Here is a 20,603-nt window from a genome sequence, read left to right on the forward strand (position 1 = left end):
AATGTATTTTTAAAATATTAATTATATTTACTAGCCTTTACAGGTCTTCATTACTATAACAAAAAGTCACAGAATCTAGGGAAAATGCACACCATTATTTGTGCAGCGCATTTTTCAGATACTTCTAGGTAAGATACTGATTTCTTTACTAAGGATTCCTCTAAAGGTCCAGTGAGCATGATAGGATGAGATGCGTAAATGTAGGTCACAGATACACACACACTTGCAAATGTAAGCTTTTAGTTGCAAATTTTTCAAAAGGCAAAGAAATGGAGCCAAGAATCACACCGTAAAGAAAAGAGCACAGGCTTATTCTGTGTGTCAGAGAAAGGAGTTAAAGCTGAGAGCAAACACACACACACACACACACACACACACACACACACACACACACACACACACACACACACACACAAACAATACTGACTCACCTGGATTTTACAGCATGGTTAGTGGAATCATTACACACCAAAGGGGCATGAGGCTCACACACACACACACACACACAGATGGCACGAAAAACGTTTTGGAGAAATGTTTCCCGTGTTTCTGGCCCTATTAGAGGGCCTGTAATTCCGATTGTCGTGAAGCTAATTGTCAATTACATCTGATCTATCAGTCTCAGTGCCAGAGCTGCCAAGACCTGCCAAGACGCTCTCTACTTCTACTTCCCTCTCATTCTCCTTTTACTTTCCTCTCGCACCTCTGAGCTCTTCACCTCTAGAGCTTTCCGAGCGCCCTCCTTCAAAGCAGGGCCATTGCACAGCAATTTGGCTCGGTGAAATGGAATTGTGTGCGTGTCCATGAGACAGAAACTCAGACGGAGAGAATGATTCGCTAGATATCGCTGCCTGTTTGTATTTGTATTCCGCACATAAATCCAAAAAGCGAGGGCAGAGTTCTTCAATGTTTTGCTTGATAAGGCTTGTCGGGAGAACAAAAGTAGGTTTTATTAGCGATTCATCTGGAAAAAAAAGAATGCTCGACTATCTCTCCGTATCCCGCTGATGCTAATGGTACACTGTTTTTGTACCCTGTGAACTCCTGTTTTGTTGTTTACCTCACTTCCTTATGTCTGAGAAACGAGAGGTAAAGCATTTAAAGTTGAATTTGTGTGAGGTGTCTCGCTCGGCGGGGACCCAAACGTCCGCTCTCCCTTCATGTGTTTAATGGGTTTGCATTAAAACGTCGCTAAGTGCCTTCACCAATTTACCTCTCACTGCTTATCAATGGGAAACTAGAAAGAGAAGCGAAGAGCAGAAAAAAAGCACAGAGGATGTCTTTTAGAGGGGTTTTAGATGTTAATTATATTTAAAATGTTTGTATATACATATTTCAGTTTGATCAGCGATAATACGCATTTAGAAGAAGAGTGAGATGATGGCAGGTGTTTCTGATTGCATTGTGTGTGTTTGTGTGTTAAAGGTCCATGGTTGTTAGATGAAAAGTGAACGTTAGACAGTGTGAAATATTGATGCTCAGTGTCTCCCTGCTGTGCCCCCTGTTAAAGTTTTAAATGATTTTTAGGCAGAATCAGCCGTTCCACTCCCCTGAATTGCCTCCAGTCTTACCTAATCGCATTATTTTTTAAAAATGAACTTTTTGGAAAGTAATGGCTCGTTTCCACTGAGCGGTTCGGTACAGTACAGTATGGTACACAATTTATTCCGTCTCCACTGTCAGAAGTTGTGAATGGTACCAAACTAGCGAACTGTATCGTACCACTTTTTTGGTACCCTTCCATTGGGGTACCTAGCTCAGCAACGTGTACTAAAAGGGTGGAGCTAAACTCACCTCAGAACGTTGATTGGTTGACTATAATCGCCACTTTTGTATGATACAAGGGGATAAAGCTTCTCCAGTGTTGGGCTTATTTACATCATAGTGTGCAAACACAAAAAAACATAGCCGTGTATTTTATAATTTTAGATTTGCACACAGACAATAGTCATTTCTCAGTATGCGTTCTTGCCTGTTCTTGTGGAAAAAACGTCATTGCCCAAAAACCCGCATAATTTTCAAAATATTACTGTTATTATATAATGAAATGTAGTTTTAAGAGTTTTCCAGGCGAGAATGTAATTGTTTAAAACTCAAATCTGCCGTTTACTTATAAAGATAGCGGCTATTTGAAAATTTGCTATGCCGATTTCGGAGCTCCAGGTAATTGCCGGGCGCTCAGTGCTTTTGTATCCGCCAAGAGCAGCCTTAGCTCGAGGGTTTTAAACATGATTTTAGCTGGTAGGGTGGTAGTTATTTATTTAATAGACTTGGATTTATTCCAAGGATGCTGAGGGTTGCATTTCAGCAGCCATTACACAAATCATCAGTATCACATGATCTTAACATTTTTAATGTATAATATTTTTTCTTTTTAATTTGAAGGATTCTTTGATGAATATAAAAATTAAATCAACGTCTGTTTAAAGTAGAAATAATTAGTAACATTATGAATATGTTTATTTACTGTTACTTATAATTTAATTCTTCCTTGCTGAATAAAAAAATCTTTATGGGGAAAAAAAACAGAACTTGTTGAAAGGTAGTGCATAATAGTGTAAAGTAATGAAAAGCTTTTATGATTATTTAACAAATTAATGTAATGAAGCTGTATGGGGTTGTTGAAATGTTTCTTTATTTCTAAAAAGTTATAAGAGATTTAGTTATTGTGTGCACAAAGTCAACACCAACCATTAGTGTTCAGAAAAGTGAAAGCCTTAGGCAGCGCAGAAGTCACATTTCTTTCTGTATACATAATTAGTTACTTTTTATGTAACAGTAGCTAACGTTTGCCCAACACTGATTAGCACATACAGGAAATCAACTGAACCGCAGAAATGTGGGACACAGGACTTAGCAGCTCCGCTTGTCAACAATATGCCTTTGAAATTGTGAGACGGGAACGCAGACACATACAATGGTTATGAAAGACATCTCCTAATTGGATGCTGACATGCTCAAGTGAGCTGTGTGATACAGGAGGAGAAATGTAATGAATCTGCTAATTAGAGGTTAACTTGAAGTGTGCACACAGCTGTCAGAAGAGTGTTTAGTTTTATGCTGATGACCACATGCAGCTCCTCCCACTTGTTTATCCAACCATAATGCATCATTTTTCATGTTTATTGTTAGTTTTATTTGATGCCTCGTGCCAAAGTGTTGACAGCCGACCATATTAGTCTGATTTTTGGCACAGGTTCTGCTTACTTGCTAGTATGTGTGTAAATTGATGTTGTTGTAATTATTCAGTTTCTTTAAGAGTGAGCACAGTATGGGAGTTAATTGTTTTCCGCTGTGACCTGCACATTTCAACAGCACGGTCGCGTTTACAAGCTTGTATTTCAAAGCTTAATTACGGTCAGTTACGAGCTGCCGTTGAGGCCTTGGAGGTGAACCGTGCAGCTAGATGTTTTTGACCTCCCTGATTTTATGGCTGTTTAGCTTTGTATTAAATACAAGATGAAAGCTATTGCATTTATAGCAGGTGCACAGCACTGATAATGACAGCCAGTGGTGATGTACTTAGACACAGTGCATTGTGGGGGATCAGGTGACACTGCCGCCTCCCCTCGAGAGACTGTTTATTTCCATTGGAGTTTCGGCTTCCAAGTTTGAAGTTGCGAATAATTGGATAGTTTCTCTTATAAAGCAACAAAATGACCTGTCATTGTAATTACACTGACATTTACTGTGACCTCTTTCTGTACCAACCTGCCTTACCGGAGTGGCATTCACACCCTCCTGTTCAGGTTCTCTGAAGCTCGATAACCCCCACAACCCAAATTCCACCGGATCGAATCGCCTGCCAGTGGAATCACCCAGACATTGTGACACAAAATAATTAGAGGCACGTATCGATAGTTCCTAAAGTGTTAATGTGCCTTAATTGAGTTCTGTTTTTAGCACACATGATCTCCATCCACTGTTTAAATGGGAGGAGAGTTTCCTGTTAAATCTATATTGACAGAGCCATATGCAGACCATTATCCTCAGAACTTAATTAGTGGTAAGCATTACTACTTTTTAAAACCCATAAAATTAAACTACATATGCTTCAGGCATTAATCATACCTCAAATTATGCATATTGTTGCAAACTTGTTTTATGTGTGCTTTCTTTTCTAAGCAATTGTGCTTAAAATCTTAGTGACTCAGTATTGATCTGTTATAAATACACATTTATAGTGTTACAAGCAATTTCTTTTTTAAATAAATCATGTTAATTTGAACAACATAAAATAATCCTTAATAAAAAATAAAAAAACATTATCCAACATTATTAATAAGAAGAAATTTACCTTGAGCACTAACTCAGGATATTAGAATGATTTTTGAAGGATTTCTGGAATAATGATGCTGAAAATTCAGCTTTGTCATCTCAGGAATGAATTGCAATTGAAAATATATTGAAATAGAAAAATTTCGATCAAATAAATGCAGGCTTGGTAAGCATTAGAGACTTCTTTCAAAAACATGAAATCTTAGAAAAACTATTAATCAGTAGTAGAAAAATCTATTTCATATCACTCTACACATTGAATTACAATGACACAAACTCAGAGTCAGTTCAGAGATTGATAGAATCTCTTGTTCAATTCTGCTTTGACGGTGTGTCCTGCCTTGTGCTACTCGTTCGGTCCCGATGTGCTACAGCTTCAGTGCTGCGGTGGGGAATCTACGTGGATTAGTTGAATGATGCAGGCTTAGGTCCTTCTGAAGCTTTATTGATTGGTCTTTGGTCAGGCTGCTCTCTGGACCGCAGTGACAGATCCTGTTGTTGGAGGGTTTCGGTTCAGTGCGTCCTAAACCGCAGTCTGTGTGGTGAGGTCATTTGTGGTTGTCAGAGTAATTGGGCAGAGCACAGAGGTTTGAAGAAACACCACGTCTGCAGTCAAATCTGCAGAATCGTAATCGCAATGATATTTTTAATCAGGCCATTTTTATATGCCTCTTCCTGGCAATTAAAGTCACGATTTGGCCCAAAATCATTCGCATTTCACAGCTCGAAGGTTCATTAATAAAACACAGATCACAACCCTTTCGTTCACTGCAACCAATTATAACAAATTCGCTATCCCCATCCAATATCACGTCTCCATGCTAAAGGTATCTGATTGATGGTTTGTTATTTACTGAGGAGAAACTTCAGCCTCTGTACACAAGACGTTCTCAGTTTTATAGCTTTCGCATTCGCCGCCCATTGCCCATCTGAGCCGATCCTCCATCCAGCCTCTATTTAGGGGAGGAAACACGACCCATAAATCACCACTGTGCCCACGGACACCTCTCTTCTCTTAACGCTTTGTGATATATAGGGGTCTGTGCGCTATAACTGGCGTTATGGCAGGAGGAGCTTACGGAAAATTGGATATCGAGGCAAAAGGGGAAAACAGGAAATGAGCTTAAGAATCGCAATGTGATTGGGCCTGGGGGCAAGAGAGCAGAAATTAGCATAAGACGCACAGTAGCATACTGCGATTGGCCCAGAACATGACAGCTGCATAGTAATTATCGCCCCTACTCTTTCTCATAAATTCTCAATGGGCAGTTGCATGAATACTGGCCCTTTTAATGGCACAATTTCCACAGCAGCCTGGGAGGTGGAAGACTGTGAGCTGAAACGCAGAAAGTTCAGCTTCGCATTTATTTTCTATGGACAGAAACACACAGGTAATGAAACATGACATATCAGTTTATTTTCAGAGTGTACATAAGTGTTTCTAATTAAATACATTGGTGCCGAGTGGACCTAGACTGAAGTTCGAGTTTATCTCACGCCATCTGTTTGTCTTTAGGTGAGGACTCAGTAAATAAACAACATGAAAAACTGAAGCAATTCCTCATTTGCAAGATAGCGATGATGTGGAGGAGTGCAGCCAAACACATTGTCATTTTTTTAATAGCTTTGTGTGAGAAACAAGATACAAATTTAAGTCAATTCAATACATTTCTCTGCTAGTTAAACCCGGAAAGTTGAATGAGTTCAGTGAAGTTTGACTTAACAGATGCCTACAAGCTTAAGATAATGGTTTTGTCCTGAATTGACATTCGCAAAGAGCTTGTTTGACAGGTGATCTGACCAATCATAAAGCTGAATCCACCATCTTGTCCGACAGCTACGGCAGAAAACTAGCAATAAATTAAAATTTCTACCTATTACCCAAACCCTAAAAAATAATGCAAAAGCAGTTTATTATTGTATGCCAGACCTGGATAGGCTAATTGGGAGCACTGGGAAGATTCCCAGTGGACCGGTCTGCTTTTTTGGCCACGAGGGCCGGTGTTGAAATATGGATGCTGTCCCAAGACTTCCTGCACTCATAGCAGACACACTCTTTTTATTTATTATTTTCTACCTGCCCATATTACTATTTTCACTAGACCACATCAATAACAAATTCTCTATTGATAATTAATAATTCAAATTATTAAAATATATATAACAAATATATAAGCAAATATTTGTTTTATTTGTGAAGTAGCTGTATAAGGGAAGGGTATTAAAACCAAGGGGAATCCAATGCTGGCTGCTCCCCATAACGACAACGTATTGATCATGAGCCCAACATCCAACAAGGCAGGAAAACATTCAATCTACCTGAGGGAAGGTGTCTTTTATTGTAAGTTAATATTGTTAAATAGAGAGAAAGAAAAAATGCATAAAACACTTGGACCTCATTATTGAAGTACATTCACTTTACTTCAATTACTACACAGTAAACATTCTCATCTTGGCAAGAAAAATATGAAATGACCAACCCAATTAGCATACTGTCTTTTCTCGTGTAGATTTTCAAAAATATGAAAGGAAAAGTAAGTAATGTTTCGGTTTCCAAGTCGTTTTTGATGTCTGTGTTAATTATTTTTTAGAACAGTCTGCCAAATTACTAGAGGAATCTGCAAATTGAGTTTAGATTAATTACATGTTATCTCCATGCCTGGTTTGGTGTGTCTTGTTTTTAAGTATGCTTCAGCCAGTTATGACTTCTTTGCTTCTTTCAGCAAGTTGACATGTAGTTGGAAAATAGGTCAATTGTTGGTAAATTGTCAACACAGAGGTGTAAACATGGTACGGAATATGCCGCAGTTATTTAGCTTCAGATTTGCTGGCCCACAGGATTTGGCAAATCTGGAAATAAAATCCCCCAGTTTCAGTTGCTAGAGCCCCTCTGTTACAACCCACTCACACACACACCAAGCCAACCTGACAAAACAAGTATCATCGCATATGCCAGGTTATGCAATAGAGAGAGAAAAATACATGCTCTCACAGATGTCTGCACATTTAGACATTATCCTGCATTACTGCTGGCTTGCATTTATTCAAATGTATTTTTCATTCTACAAAGAGACAGTTTTTAGATGTATTGATTTTTGAGGATTTGTAATGCTGCTTTTTCCCCTTGAAGATTTCCAATGTGGCTTTCTCTCTCTCTGTGTGTGTGTGTGTGTGTGTGTGTGTGAATGCAATCTAATGAACTCTGAAATGGACCCTCTTTCAATATGTGAAGTAAATAAGAAAAAACATTTGTGTATTGATTGTGGGAACAAGGAATCTGAAATGTTTAATTAGATCCAATAACCCAGTCAGTGGTGAAGGGACCTAAATTTTTTCTCACTGGTCCAGTCAATATCGCCATTACTCTTTCACTGTACTAAAACTGAAGTGAATGACTCCTAGAGAATATTAGCAGAACTAAATCCTACTTGTATTTTTATGTCATCAATTCTTCTTTTTTTTATTTTTTTTTATTCAAACTTTAACATTATATTATGCACCATGCTCCTTATTTTTATATTAACATTTGAAGGTACAGTTTCTTGTTAGGAGAAAATGGTGCTATCAAAACTTTACTGTTTGTTAGGCTGTCACATGTTCGCTTCTGGCTCAACCAATTGCATGAGTGCAGGGGCAGCACCACTTTTTTGTCTGACCAATAGAGCGCAACAATGCCCTCCCACGTTTTCAAGAGCCTTGGTTTATGTTTTAGCCATAGGGATTTTTTAACAAGTCCTTGTTGAGGAGTTATAAGCCATGAACCAAACAAACCATCTATTGTGTTAAACTTGTTTTGAAGCAAAAATGTATTTGAATAAAAAGATGAAAGTGCAATGCTGTGTATCAACCTATTTAATGAAGAAAAGGCGGCAGTGTGGGGCGGCAGTGGCTCAGTGGTTCATGTAGGTTGTCTATAAACCGGAAGGTTGGTGGTTCAATCCCCGGCTCCACCTGACCAAGTGTCGAGGTGTCCTTGAGCAAGACACCTAACCCCAGCTGCTCCCGACGAGCTGGATGGCGCCTTGAATGGCTGACACTGTAGTCGGTGTGTGAATGGGTGAATGTGAGGCAACTTGTAAAGCGCTTTGGATGGCCATGTGGTCTGTTGAAAGCGCTATTTAAATGCAGTCCATTTACCATTTACCAAAAGAACTACAATTCCATGAATCACTGCGAATTACATAATTGCACAAAAATGGATAAATATAAAATTATTGATTCACAGCTATTTATTGTTTTGAGAGCATAGAAAAAGCAGTACTTTATGGGAATTGTGGGTACTAAGGTATTCTTTATACACAATTTGTATTTCGTTATTGTTTGATTGGTAAAGATTGGTGCAGAATCATTGATAATTTCGTTTTTTCAACCAGAATAAAACATGTTTATCTATTAAAATTACATCGAAATAATATGAACTGACAATGTGTATCCTGTCATGAGTTAATGGTCAATATTCAGCACTAGCATACTGTGAATTGAGTACAGTGACACCCACCCCTTTAAAAACATAAAAATACGGTATATGTACAATCAGTTGATTTTTTTTTTAAGAAGTCTTTGTGCTTTCCAATAGGATATCACTTTGTCATATGTTGTTTATGCACTGATCGTTATGTCATTCTGTTATAAGAGGGATTGTTGTATGCAGAACCAGTTAGTTATCCCTGTCCCCAGCACGTCCAAAATGCATTGGGTCCAAACAGGTTACCAGGAAAAGAGTGTTATCCATCCCTTTGTCTGACCCAGCTCACGCACTGCTGCCACGCTTCCCATTTGACAGAGACGATTTATAATGTCACGCAGACACCCGTGAAGTACGAGTCACCTCGCGCTCTTACGGCATCATTCTGTTCTTCTCCACTTGAGGAGTGTGAAATTCATTAGCTGAATGCTTATAAAGAGATTAGGTATGTGACGTAATGGATATCAATTATGATTTATTCAGTCTGGTTGCATGAGAGATCTCTTGAATATGAAGAGGCGAGCAGGAGTGTGTGTTTGTATACAGTGTTTGTGTTTGTGTGTGTTTCTTTATGTAGAAGCAGCTCATTCATGCCAAGACTCAGAGAGCAGCGCTACTTCCTGTCTTTTAGCGGCTTATTACTGATGTCATCATAAAAAAATGGTTTCATATTTCACTAGACAAGTCTTTTCTGTTGAGCTGTGTGGTTGTCTGGCTAGTAGGTAGGTCTGCATTTTTTTTTTTTTGCATATGTTTTGCATATGTGTCATAGCAGATATTTTTAGGCTTACCACACCATGGTTTTAAATATTGCACATTTGTTAAGTACTGTGTATGAGAAACCCAAAACATATGCTGTTTTGGGTTAAACACTGTAATTTACCAAAACATCATATGTAACAGAAATATAAACAGAATTATGATCATAGTACTAATTACCAACCACCATTCTTTGTAGTCTTTATTACTTAAAACTAGTTTAATATATACATGGATTTTATGTGTGTAAAATAAACAGTCAAGCAAAATGTACTTAGGAACACTCATTTTATTGCAGTTTTTGTGTGTGTGTTTCTAAGACTCTCAGAAAACAGCACTTCCTGTTTTTTTTAGAAGATTATTGTTACTGATGTCATCATATAAAATTGGTTTAACATTTAACTAGACGTCTTTTTTGTTGTTGTTGAGTTGTGTTGTCTGGCTAGTGGGTAGATTTGCAGTGTTTTTATATTTACTGTTGTGTCATAGCACATCTTTTAAGATGTTTTTTTTTTTTTTTTTACTTTATATGTAGCTAAGTGGAATAAAGTAGATATGAACCTACACTTCATCCATTCATCATGTTTATCTGTCAGGACCTGAGATGAAAAACTGCTCATGTTGCAGCCAGGTAGATTTTTCTTCCTCTATTGTATTGCGTCTCCTTTATTCTTCTCTCATTCCCACATGAACACACTGCTGTTTTCTCATTCTCTCATTCTGTAAGTAGCTGTGTTCCTGATAGACTCTGAGATCTGTGAAGTTTCTGCCTTTCTGCCTGATTTAATGGACATTTAATGCCTAAACCATATAGGGCTCAAGATCTGACAGTTTCTTAAAATCACAAGTAGTATTCATTTAGGAGTCAGTGGAGCGAATGCACTAAGCAGTTTCATATTCATAAGTTGCCAGGCATTAAGATAGCGGTATGGGAATTTCAATTAAATTCTTATTATTATTATTTTTTTAACATGCCTATTTTTATGCAAAGGAAACTTATAGATTTGCACTGTATTCACTGAAGTAAGCACCGTTTACTTGCTGGATTTAATGGCACACTAAAGGTAGCCATTTAACCAAATAGTTTTAAAGGGCTGTGCATTCTACAAATTAGCATTTCTGAATAAACTGTTAAAAAAAGATGGTATGTAAATGATGGTGGGTAAAATTGTATATGTTTTTGATAGTGTCTTGTGGTCACCAAGCCTAAATTTATTTGATCAAAAATACAGTAAAATAGTTCTTTTGTGAAATATTTGTACAATTTAAAATAAGTTGTGTTTATATTAAAATGTTATTTATTTCTGTGATGTCAGAGCTGAATTTTCAGCACTATAACTACAGTCTTTAGTCACACATGATCCTTCCAAAATCATTCTAATATGATCTTTTTTTTTAAGAAACATTTTTCAATATTATCAATGAAAAAACAGGTGTGCTGCTTAATATATTTTTTAAATATAATTTTTTTATGATTTTTTGAATCGAAGGTCTGAAATGCATCAAACGTTGCAGGTGACTACATTCAATATATGCTGTTTTTGAACATCATTATTTCTCATACTCGGAGAGCTAGCAAATGTGATCTTTTTTCATGCACATTTGTTTAGTACTGTACAGTATATGAGAAACACAAAACATATGTTTGGGGTCGAAGACATTACTTATTACTATAATTACTAATACTTTATTTGATCCCTCAAACCATGCATTTTTATTTAATAAAAACTAGTTTTGTAAAATTGATAATCAATTATATATATCAATTAGCCAGAATTTACCACTTTTTATTTCTAATGTCTCCTGGTCTCTCTGTACGGTGGAGGTTTTGAGCGTTTTTCTCTCGATGGCTTTGTAATGACTCATTATCACTATGGATACTGCGATAACTGACCTCTCTTCTCGTCGTAATTACCAGCCTTTTCATAAAGCTAAAATGTCAATTATGGCCACGACCAAGCCTCCTCAGAGCCCTCGCTCTCATTTTCTGTCTCTCATTCTTTCTTTTCCTTTCAATAAAGGAGTGTTTTCTCCCGAGAGGAATGTGCTCTTGTGCTAAATATTTATGCGGTAAATACTTAAGGAGATGAATTTCAAGAGACCCAAGCCCACATGAAGACCCATTAACCCTCTCTGAATGTGATGAAATGATTGTATAATTGAGAATATGATAATTAATCTCTGTCAAAGCCGAGCAATCGTGAGATATGAAACATCACAGTGCCAGCCGGCATCAGCTTTACATTAGAGAGGCTTGCCTTCCCTGCACCTCAATTTATTGCAGATTGTTATTTTTCAAATCAATTTAACTGTGTTTGCGGTGGATTTCAGCTGTTCAAGTATTGCATGCAACATTTTAATAATATGAAAGGAAAGGGGTGGAAAGTTTCCAAAAATTGATTTGGGAAAGTTTCAGATGTATTTAACACTCCATATAAATTAGGGCTGTTGAGTGCTTCCATTTTTTTTTTTTTTTTGCTTTACCTGGTGTGTTGATTAATTAATGACAAATTAATCACACCTAAATTTTTGCCTGAGGAATTACCCCTGAAAGATTATTTGAAGTCATTATTGTCTTAGATTAGAAAATATGTGTACAGACATTGCAATAGTATCTTTAGAAATAAATAATTTGATACAGTATTGCATAAATTATTTTAAGAAATGGCTATAATTTTTTTAAATGAATGTTCAAATGTTACAATGAAATGATACTGATCAACATGAAACTAAGTCGAAACTTAGTCGTTCATTCAGCCAATTATATTCAAATGAAGCAAGTGACTGTCTTTATGAATGGGTCACAGAATCACTGGCTTCGTTAACATCTGCGGATTCATTCAGCAAAAAAAAAATCCATTATTTTTCCATAGTTAATTGTGCCAAACTAACACATTAAATCGACAGTCCAAATATAAATATATTATAATTAGAGCTGTTGATTTAACGTGTTATTCAATGTATTTTTATTAAAAAATAAAAATAAAATACCTATTATGATATAGTTAAGCGATATTACAAACAACGAGTGCTGTTTTCATTATGAACAGCATGGGTGCAAACGTGATATTGATGTTATACCACAGTCCAATAACTAAGAACTCAGTGTGTTGTTTTTGCTCCTCAATTCTGTCAACGCATATATTATTCCAATTAAAGCAATAGCAGAACTGTTGTGTGTCTCCAAGCAACACACAATTTCTGTATGAATCTGCATTTTGAATGAATTGGGAGAATGAATCGGAATGACTGGCTTATACATTAAGACATTTACTGCCAACTACTGGCAGTTTTAGTTTCTTATTTAGAGATTCATTTTATAAAAATATTTCCTATTTACAATTACGATAAAAACAAAACAATCTAAAAATAAAACATCCATATTAATAAAAGCCTTTTCGAAGTGTTAGTTGATACGGGATTATATGATTAAGAAGATTATTTAATTTCTACATTGCGTAATTAATTAGATAAAAAAACTGTAATCGATTGACAGCCCTAATTATAATATTTAAATGTAAATAATTTTAATATTGTGGTATATGGTTCTATGAATATATATATATATATGTATATATATATATATATATATATATATATATATATATATATATATATATATATATATATGTATATATACATGTATGTATAAATTAAATGGCAAATGTCTGTCTCACATAGGACACTGAGATCCTGAACACAGCGATTCTGACCGGACGGCGCGTTGCCATCCCGGTCAAGGTTGTTACCGTGGAGCAGGACGGAACGGTGAGAGAGGTTGATGACCCCATGACCTGCATCTCCACAGATGAGGATGTCCTCAAGGTGAGAGCTCACCTGCTTTATATCTCAGGGTACCACCTTCATCCTCTGCCCCCCACTCTCCATCAAAAGTTAAGACAGGAGTGGGGGCTTCATCTTGCAAAAAGTAGAAGCGACAGGTTCCAGGGTGACTCTGGGAAGCCCAGAGTGGAGGCAGATGAACAGATGAGAAAAACATCATGTGCCTGCGAAAGCTGTTACCCCCCCCCCCCACAACTACACTTATTGTTGTTTTTTTAAGTTGCTTTGAGTCGCAAAGACATCTGGAAAATATTCACGCTCAGAAATGCAAACATACATAAAAAAAGACATTTACAGAACTGAATAATGGTCGGGAAGACAAACGTGAGATGAGTCACATGAAACGACTGAGCTGATGCAAATTAAGACATGAAAGGTAGCAGAACTGACGAAAGAATGATGGAACTATAAGGATGAAAAATTCTGATGTAACAGGAAGAAACACCTTCAAATATAAACAATCCAACCACGCCATACCCATCTGATTATTTATTCAAGTATGTGTTCTTCTGATTATTTTGTAGTAAGTAACGAATACTCTTATTGGAAATGTATTGGAGTAAAGTATACATATTAATTAGAAAATATAGTGGTAAGTAAAAGTTGGCTGAAATATAAAAACTCAAGTACAGATACTCCCAAAAAATACTTTAACAAAGTATTTTTACCTCATTACACCACTGTATATATACAGTGCCCTCTATAAGTATTGGAACAATAAATACAAAATAGCTTTCTCTGCATGAATATGCGACAAAACTTTAGAATGTCACATTTTATTATTAGGTCTTTCGACACATACAGTACGTGTTTTACCAAATAAAAAGGACAGCACTTTTAGAGTTCATCCCACTATTTGATGTGAGCATAAGTATTGGAACAGCTGAATTTAAGGCAGATTTAAAAGATTAAAAGCTAATATTTAGTTGCAGAGCCCTTGCATGCAATTAGAGCATTGAGTCTGCAACCCATAGACATCTTGTTTTGGGGAGTTTCTGTCTTTAGTCTCCTCTTTAGCTGGTGAAATTAATGTTCAATCGGATTAAAATCTGGAGATTGATTTGGGCAATCTAAGACTTTAAATTTCTTTGCCCTGATAAAGTCCTTGACTGAACTGGCAGGGTGTTTTGGGTCATTGTCCTGATCCAATATGAAGTGCTTTCTAATGAGTCTGGTAGCATTTTCTTGAATATTGGTAGCCAAGATGATTTTGTACCCTTCCAAATTCATTCTGCTACTTCCATCATACATTAAGTCATCATAAAAATGAAGAGGCCCTGTTCTAGAGCCCATGCCATGACACCACCTCCACCAAGCTTTACAGATGAGCTTTTTATGCTTAGGATCATTTGCAGTTCCCTTGTTTCTCCACACTTTTGCTTTCCAATTACTTAGATAAAGGTTCATCTTTTTCTCATCGGTCCATCAACTCAGTTTCGAAAACTCTACTGGCTCACATTTGTGAAGAATCTTGCCTTTCTATTTTTGGTGTTGATCAGATGTTTGCATCTTGATGTGTAGATTCTGTAATTCTGTGTCAAATTCTCCTGCGGTCTGTAGATTGACAGAGCATCACCCCAGCTTTCTGGAGTTTGTTGGTGATTTTACAGACATGTATTTTAGGGTTAAGTTATGTACAGTGCCCTCCACAATTATTGGCACCCCTGTTTAAGATGTGGTCGTGGACTTCTAAGAATTCTCATTTTTTTTAAACAACATAGAACCCAAATCCAAAAAAAGAGAAAAATCCAACCTTTTATTTAAGTACATTACTTTGGTGGTAAAACAAAAATCACACATTTAAGAAAAAAAAAACTTGAAATCATGTGTCCCACAATTATTGGCACCCCTGATGTTAATACTTTGTACAACCCCCTTTTGCCAACAAGACAGCCCTTAATCTCCACCTATAACATTTCACAAGATTGGAGAACACAGAGAGAGGGATCTTTGACCATTATTCTTTGCACAATCTTTCTAGATCATTCAGTGTCCTGGGTCCTCTCTTATGCACTCTCCTCTTTAGCTCGCCCCACAGGTTTTCGATTGGGTTGAGGTCTGGGGACTGAGATGGCCATGGGAGGACCTTGAGTTTGTGACTGCTGAACCATTTTTGTGTAGATTTTGCCACATGTTTTGGATCATTATCCTGCTGAAAGACCCAATGACGACCCATCTTCAGCTTTCTGGCAGAGGCCATCAGGTTTTTATTTAAAATGTCCTGGTAGTTCAAAGCTTTCATAATGCCATGCACCCTAACAAGGTTCCGAGGGCCTTTGGAAGAGAAACAGCCCCACAGCATCACAGATCCTCCACCATACTTCACGGTGGGCATGAGGTGCTTTTCGGCATACTCATCTTTTGTTTTTCGCCAGACCCACTTAGAGTGTTTGTTGCCAAAAAGCTCAATCTTAGTCTCATCTGACCAAAGCACACAATCCCAGTTGAAGTCCCAATGCCGCTTAGCAAACTCCAGACGTTTACTTTTGTGAGTGTTTGTGAGAAAAGGCCTTTTCCTTGCATGCCTCCCAAACAGCTTGTTGGCATGTAGAGAGCGTCTAATGGTTGTTTTGGAGACTTTGTGACCCCAAGATGCCACTCTTTGATGCAATTCTGTGACAGTGAGCTTAGGATTTTTTTTTACTTCTCTTACCATCCTCCTCACTGTGCGTTGTGGCAAGATAAACTTGGGACCTTTTCCAGCCTTGTTTGTCACTGTTCCAGTTGTTTTAAACTTCTTAATGATTCCTCTGACTGTAGATACGGGCAAGTTAAGGCGAGTGGCTATTTTCTTGTAGCCATTGCCTCACTCATGAAGGTTGACACACATCTGCCTTACTTGAATGGTGTGTTCTCTTGTCTTTGCCATGTTGACAAATGGGTAAGAGAATTAGGCCTCTGTATCAAGTCATATTTATACCACAGGTCATGAATTACTTATTAAAAGTTCCTAGATACCCCGACCAACTTTAGCAACTACAGAAAAATATATATTAAAAAAATCAATTAAAATTTTACCACCAAAGTAATGTACTTAAATAAAAGGTTGGATTTTTTTTTACAAAACTGTAGGATTTGTTGCATTAAATTAAATGAAACAAAAACTTTGTTACTTCAAATTGTATTTATAATAAGAGATTTCTATTTCTAACAAAGGTCTCAAATTAAAAAGTTTTTTTTTTAAATTGTAAAATGTAATACTGTTTCTTCTGTACAGTACTTTTGAAATTAAATATCAAATAATATATAAAATAAATACAGCCTACATGAGCATAAGAAATATCTTTTTTAAAAAAACCTTTGAATGATACTTTCTTAGCAATTTTGCTTTAACTAGAATGCTTACATGGTACTTTAGCTGTTATAATGAAGGGAAGTAGTGTCATTGTTGTACTCTACATTTCCTACTCTCTTTCTTTTGTAAAAGATAAAAAACCCTTTATTTTTGGGGGCCGACGGTCAATTGTACCCTTCGGGGTTGCGTGGAAGTAGCATCAGAGTCTGTGTTGTCATGCTCTCCTGAGCTCTGAGCTAATAACTGAACTTTCCGCGATGCTGAGGCAATTTCCATTTACAAGCAGCAATATGTAGTTTAAATATAATCAATACCCGGTAACAATGAAAAACCCATTCCAGAGCTTTAATGCAAGGTTGAACAACAGAGTGTGTTATTAAGGAAATTACAGGACACTTATTTTTTGTTGGTGTAGTGATGGGGAAAAAAGAGCATCAGGATAGAAGTGAATCTGCTTCATGACAGAAACATGTGGTTGGGAAATTGCGGCAGGTGTACCTGTCTACTTGCAGTTGTCATAAAAATGTGTGTCTGACCTCCGGCTGACATGCGTGACAGGTGTAAACAGGAAACATGACGGTGCTGCAACTGTGGACGAGATCCAGAAGTGCACCGTCAGGATAAACTCAACTACAGGAAATGTTCACAAGGCTAACACAACCCAGCTTTATTTTTAACAGGGGTTCTCAAACTTTTTGGGGTCAGGGACCCCTTGAAGAGTAGAATTTTTTTTTTTCAAGTACCCTCTCAAAATTGTAACAGTAATCAAGCATACGATTGCTAGAGTTTGTACTAATGCCATTTTTCTGTATTCAGTTTTATTTTTATAATTTTTCTGTTTTAACTTATTTGGTCTCTGTTTGATTAGTTGAATTAAATTTTAGCACTCAAAGTATGACAGATTTATTGAAATAATACAGTTTATACCATTTAACAACAATTTCTTAGAAATGTGACAAAAAAAAAATTTAGTGCCATTTTTCAACTTCCATTTCATTGTTCCCAAATTCAGACATTTGCTTTTTAATTATTCTGGGTTCTAATTTAATGGTTTAATTCACTTTTAATCAAAAAAAGCATGCCTAATCCATTAAATTCATAAAACTTTAACAACTTTTTTAAAAGTTTTAGAAAATTGTTTGTTTTAATTGTTCTGGTTTTATAATTTAATACAAATATTATCAAAAGCAATGTGAAGGCATCCATCATTACCAGTTTAGTCTTTAAAATTAAATCAAATGTAACAATTTATTTTATTTTTGGCAAAGAGTACTGCAAAACGTACTCGGTTACTAAACGTAACCTCGGTTCTCTCTAGAAGAGCGAACGAGTACTGCGTCTTAGCTAAGACGCTACGGGAAAAGTCTCTTTTCACGAAATACTGAAGCAAAAAATTATCCTTAATTTTGTATTTTTGTAAAGCGCATTTGCAGCAGTACACAGCCATAGGCGAGACGGCTCGTTCGCTCATTGGCTTGTTCTGCGGCAACTGCACAGCCTATCGAGCGCGGGCTGATGCAACATCAGACCAATAAGGGCGCTTCGCGCCCTTCTTGCCACTTCCCGCCGAAACGGGTGTGGCCCAACCTATAAAAGGAGCTCGAAAAGGCTGACTCACCTGATTTATTTCATCGCCGAAGCGAACCAGAGTGAATCGTGCGCACGGCAGAGAACGCAGTACTCGTTCGCTCTTCTAGAGAGAACCGAGGTTACGTTTAGTAACCGAGTACGTTCTCTTACGAGAGCTCTCTCGTACTGCATCTTAGCTAAGACGCTACGGGAACCCAATGTAAAACGCCGTGCGCGCAGGGATCACACACCAATAAACCTGAAGCAACGCCCAGGATTTACAGTGCACAGTCACCTGAGGGACTCACAGAGAGTCCAGGACAGAAAAGGGAAAAATCCCTCCGTCCCATATCTAGCAGCATCCGTAGATGCGGCAATATGACGTCACACAGCCGAGGCAAGGCCTGACCAATGTGGCAATGCGGGTCTTACGCAATACTGCCCATATAACAGTCGGCAGCGCATAGCGCTCGTGAACTCAGAATTCCCCTCAGGGCCCTGATTCGCCTATACCGACAGCAGCCTTGCTTGCAAGGCGGGAACCTCCAGGTTATAGAACCTGATAAATGTAGACGGCGAGGCCAAACCTGCCGCCATACATATATCCTGCAAGGAGATCCCAGTAGACCACGCCCACGACGAGGCGATGCCTCTTGTGGAGTGTGCTCTGACGCCCAACGGGCACTGAAGGCCCTTGGAAGCATAAGCTAACGCTATGGCGTCAACTATCCATCTGGATAGAGTCTGTCTCGAAACAGCCATTCCCTTGGAACGCCCACCGAACGAGACAAATAGCTGCTCCGTCTGCCGAAAGGCAGCAGAGCGAGACACATAAGCTCTTAAAACCCTGACAGGGCAAAGAAGACTCGAGTCTCCATCCTCCCCTGACACCGGCAGGGCAGACAGGGCAATAACCTGAGCCCGAAACGGTGTGTTGAGGGATTTCGGCACATAACCGTGCCTAGGTTTGAGTATGACTCTTGAGTCATTGGGCCCAAACTCCAAGCACGACTGGCTCACCGAGAGCGCGTGCAAATCACCCACACACTTCACAGAAGCGAGAGCCAACAAGAATACTGTCTTGAACGACAGATGCTGAAGGCTAATCGATTGGATAGGCTTGAAAGGGGGACCTTTCAAGGCCTCCAAAACCGCCGCGAGGTCCCACATAGGGACTGACGGAGGTCTGGGAGGATTCAGCCTCCTAGCTCCTCTGAGGAACCGGATGACTAAATCATTCCTTCCTATTGACTGACCGGACGCCGTTTCAGAAAACGCCGCGATGGCAGCCACATAAACTTTGAGCGTGGATGGGGCTCTGCCCTTATCCAACAGCTCCTGAAGGAAGGAGAGGACCTCCGTCACCTCACAACTAAGGGGTGAATAACCTCGAGCTGTGCACCAGCTGGAGAACACCGACCACTTCGAGGCATACAGACGTCGTGTCGACGGAGCTCTAGCCTGAGTGATGGTATTTAGCACTCTCACTGCGAGATCAGCGGGTAACCATTGAGTGCCCATACATAGAGGGACCACAACTCCGGTTGAGGGTGCCAAATCGAGCCCCTGGCCTGCGAGAGGAGGTCTCTCCTCACTGGTACCGGCCACGGGGCGACATCTGCTAACTGCATCAAATCTGGGAACCATGGTTGGTTCTTCCAAAGAGGTGCTACAAGCAGTATTGAACATCTCGTTTCTCTCACCCGTTCTATCACCTCTGGAAGGAGGGAGACGGGAGGGAACGCATAAAGCGGGCAGCACGGCCATCTCCGTGACAGCGCGCTTTCGTTCTTGGAAAAGAACGCGGGGCAGTGAGCGTCTTCGTGGGACGCAAAGAGGTCCACCTCCGCCATGCCAAATCTCTGCCACAACAGCCGGACTGTTTGCGGGTGTAGAGACCATTCGCCCGTAGGAACATTGCCTCTGGACAGCCTGTCTGGACCCAGATTCTGCAGTCCAGGCACATGCACTGCTCTCAGCGAGCACACGTTGCGCTGAGCCCAAATCAGGAGGCGTTCCGTCAGCCTGCACAGGTTTCGGGACCCGAGACCGACCTGGCGATTTATGTAGGACACCACGGACATGTTGTCCGAACGGACTATGACGTGGTGATCCTTGATATGGGGACAAAAGCGCGTCAGCGCGTTCTCCACTGCCAGCATTTCCAGGCAGTTGATATGATGGAGCTTTTCCCATTCTGACCATAGGCCAAAGGACGGTCTGCCTTCGAGCAGCGCTCCCCATCCCGAAGTGGAGGCGTCCGTCGACACCATTTTCACACTCGGGGAAGTCCCCAGGCTTACACCTGATCGGTACCAGCCGTTCGCTGTCCAAGGTGCTAGAGCCGCAACACAGCTCTGATCGACCTTGAAATGCAGCCGGCCAGACGCCCAC

At 38.9% G+C, this 20,603-nt stretch overlaps 1 protein-coding gene across 4 annotated transcripts in view; it reads left to right on the plus strand.

Annotated features, from left to right (window-relative positions):
* Window positions 1-20,603, plus strand: part of LOC132141599 (transmembrane protein 132C-like) — a 204,609-nt gene that overhangs the window by 158,036 nt on the left and 25,970 nt on the right. For 3 of the 4 annotated variants that reach the window (XM_059551266.1, XM_059551267.1, XM_059551269.1), the window contains one exon: window positions 13,184-13,327. The exons of the other annotated variant lie outside the window; for it this stretch is intronic. In XM_059551266.1, coding sequence (XP_059407249.1) covers window positions 13,184-13,327 — 144 coding nt within the window. The remainder of the gene's footprint in view (window positions 1-13,183; window positions 13,328-20,603) is intronic. 4 annotated transcript variants of the gene reach the window in all.

The sequence above is a fragment of the Carassius carassius genome, chromosome 5, assembly GCF_963082965.1.
Source record: "Carassius carassius chromosome 5, fCarCar2.1, whole genome shotgun sequence".
Classification (NCBI taxonomy): Eukaryota; Metazoa; Chordata; class Actinopteri; order Cypriniformes; family Cyprinidae; genus Carassius; species Carassius carassius.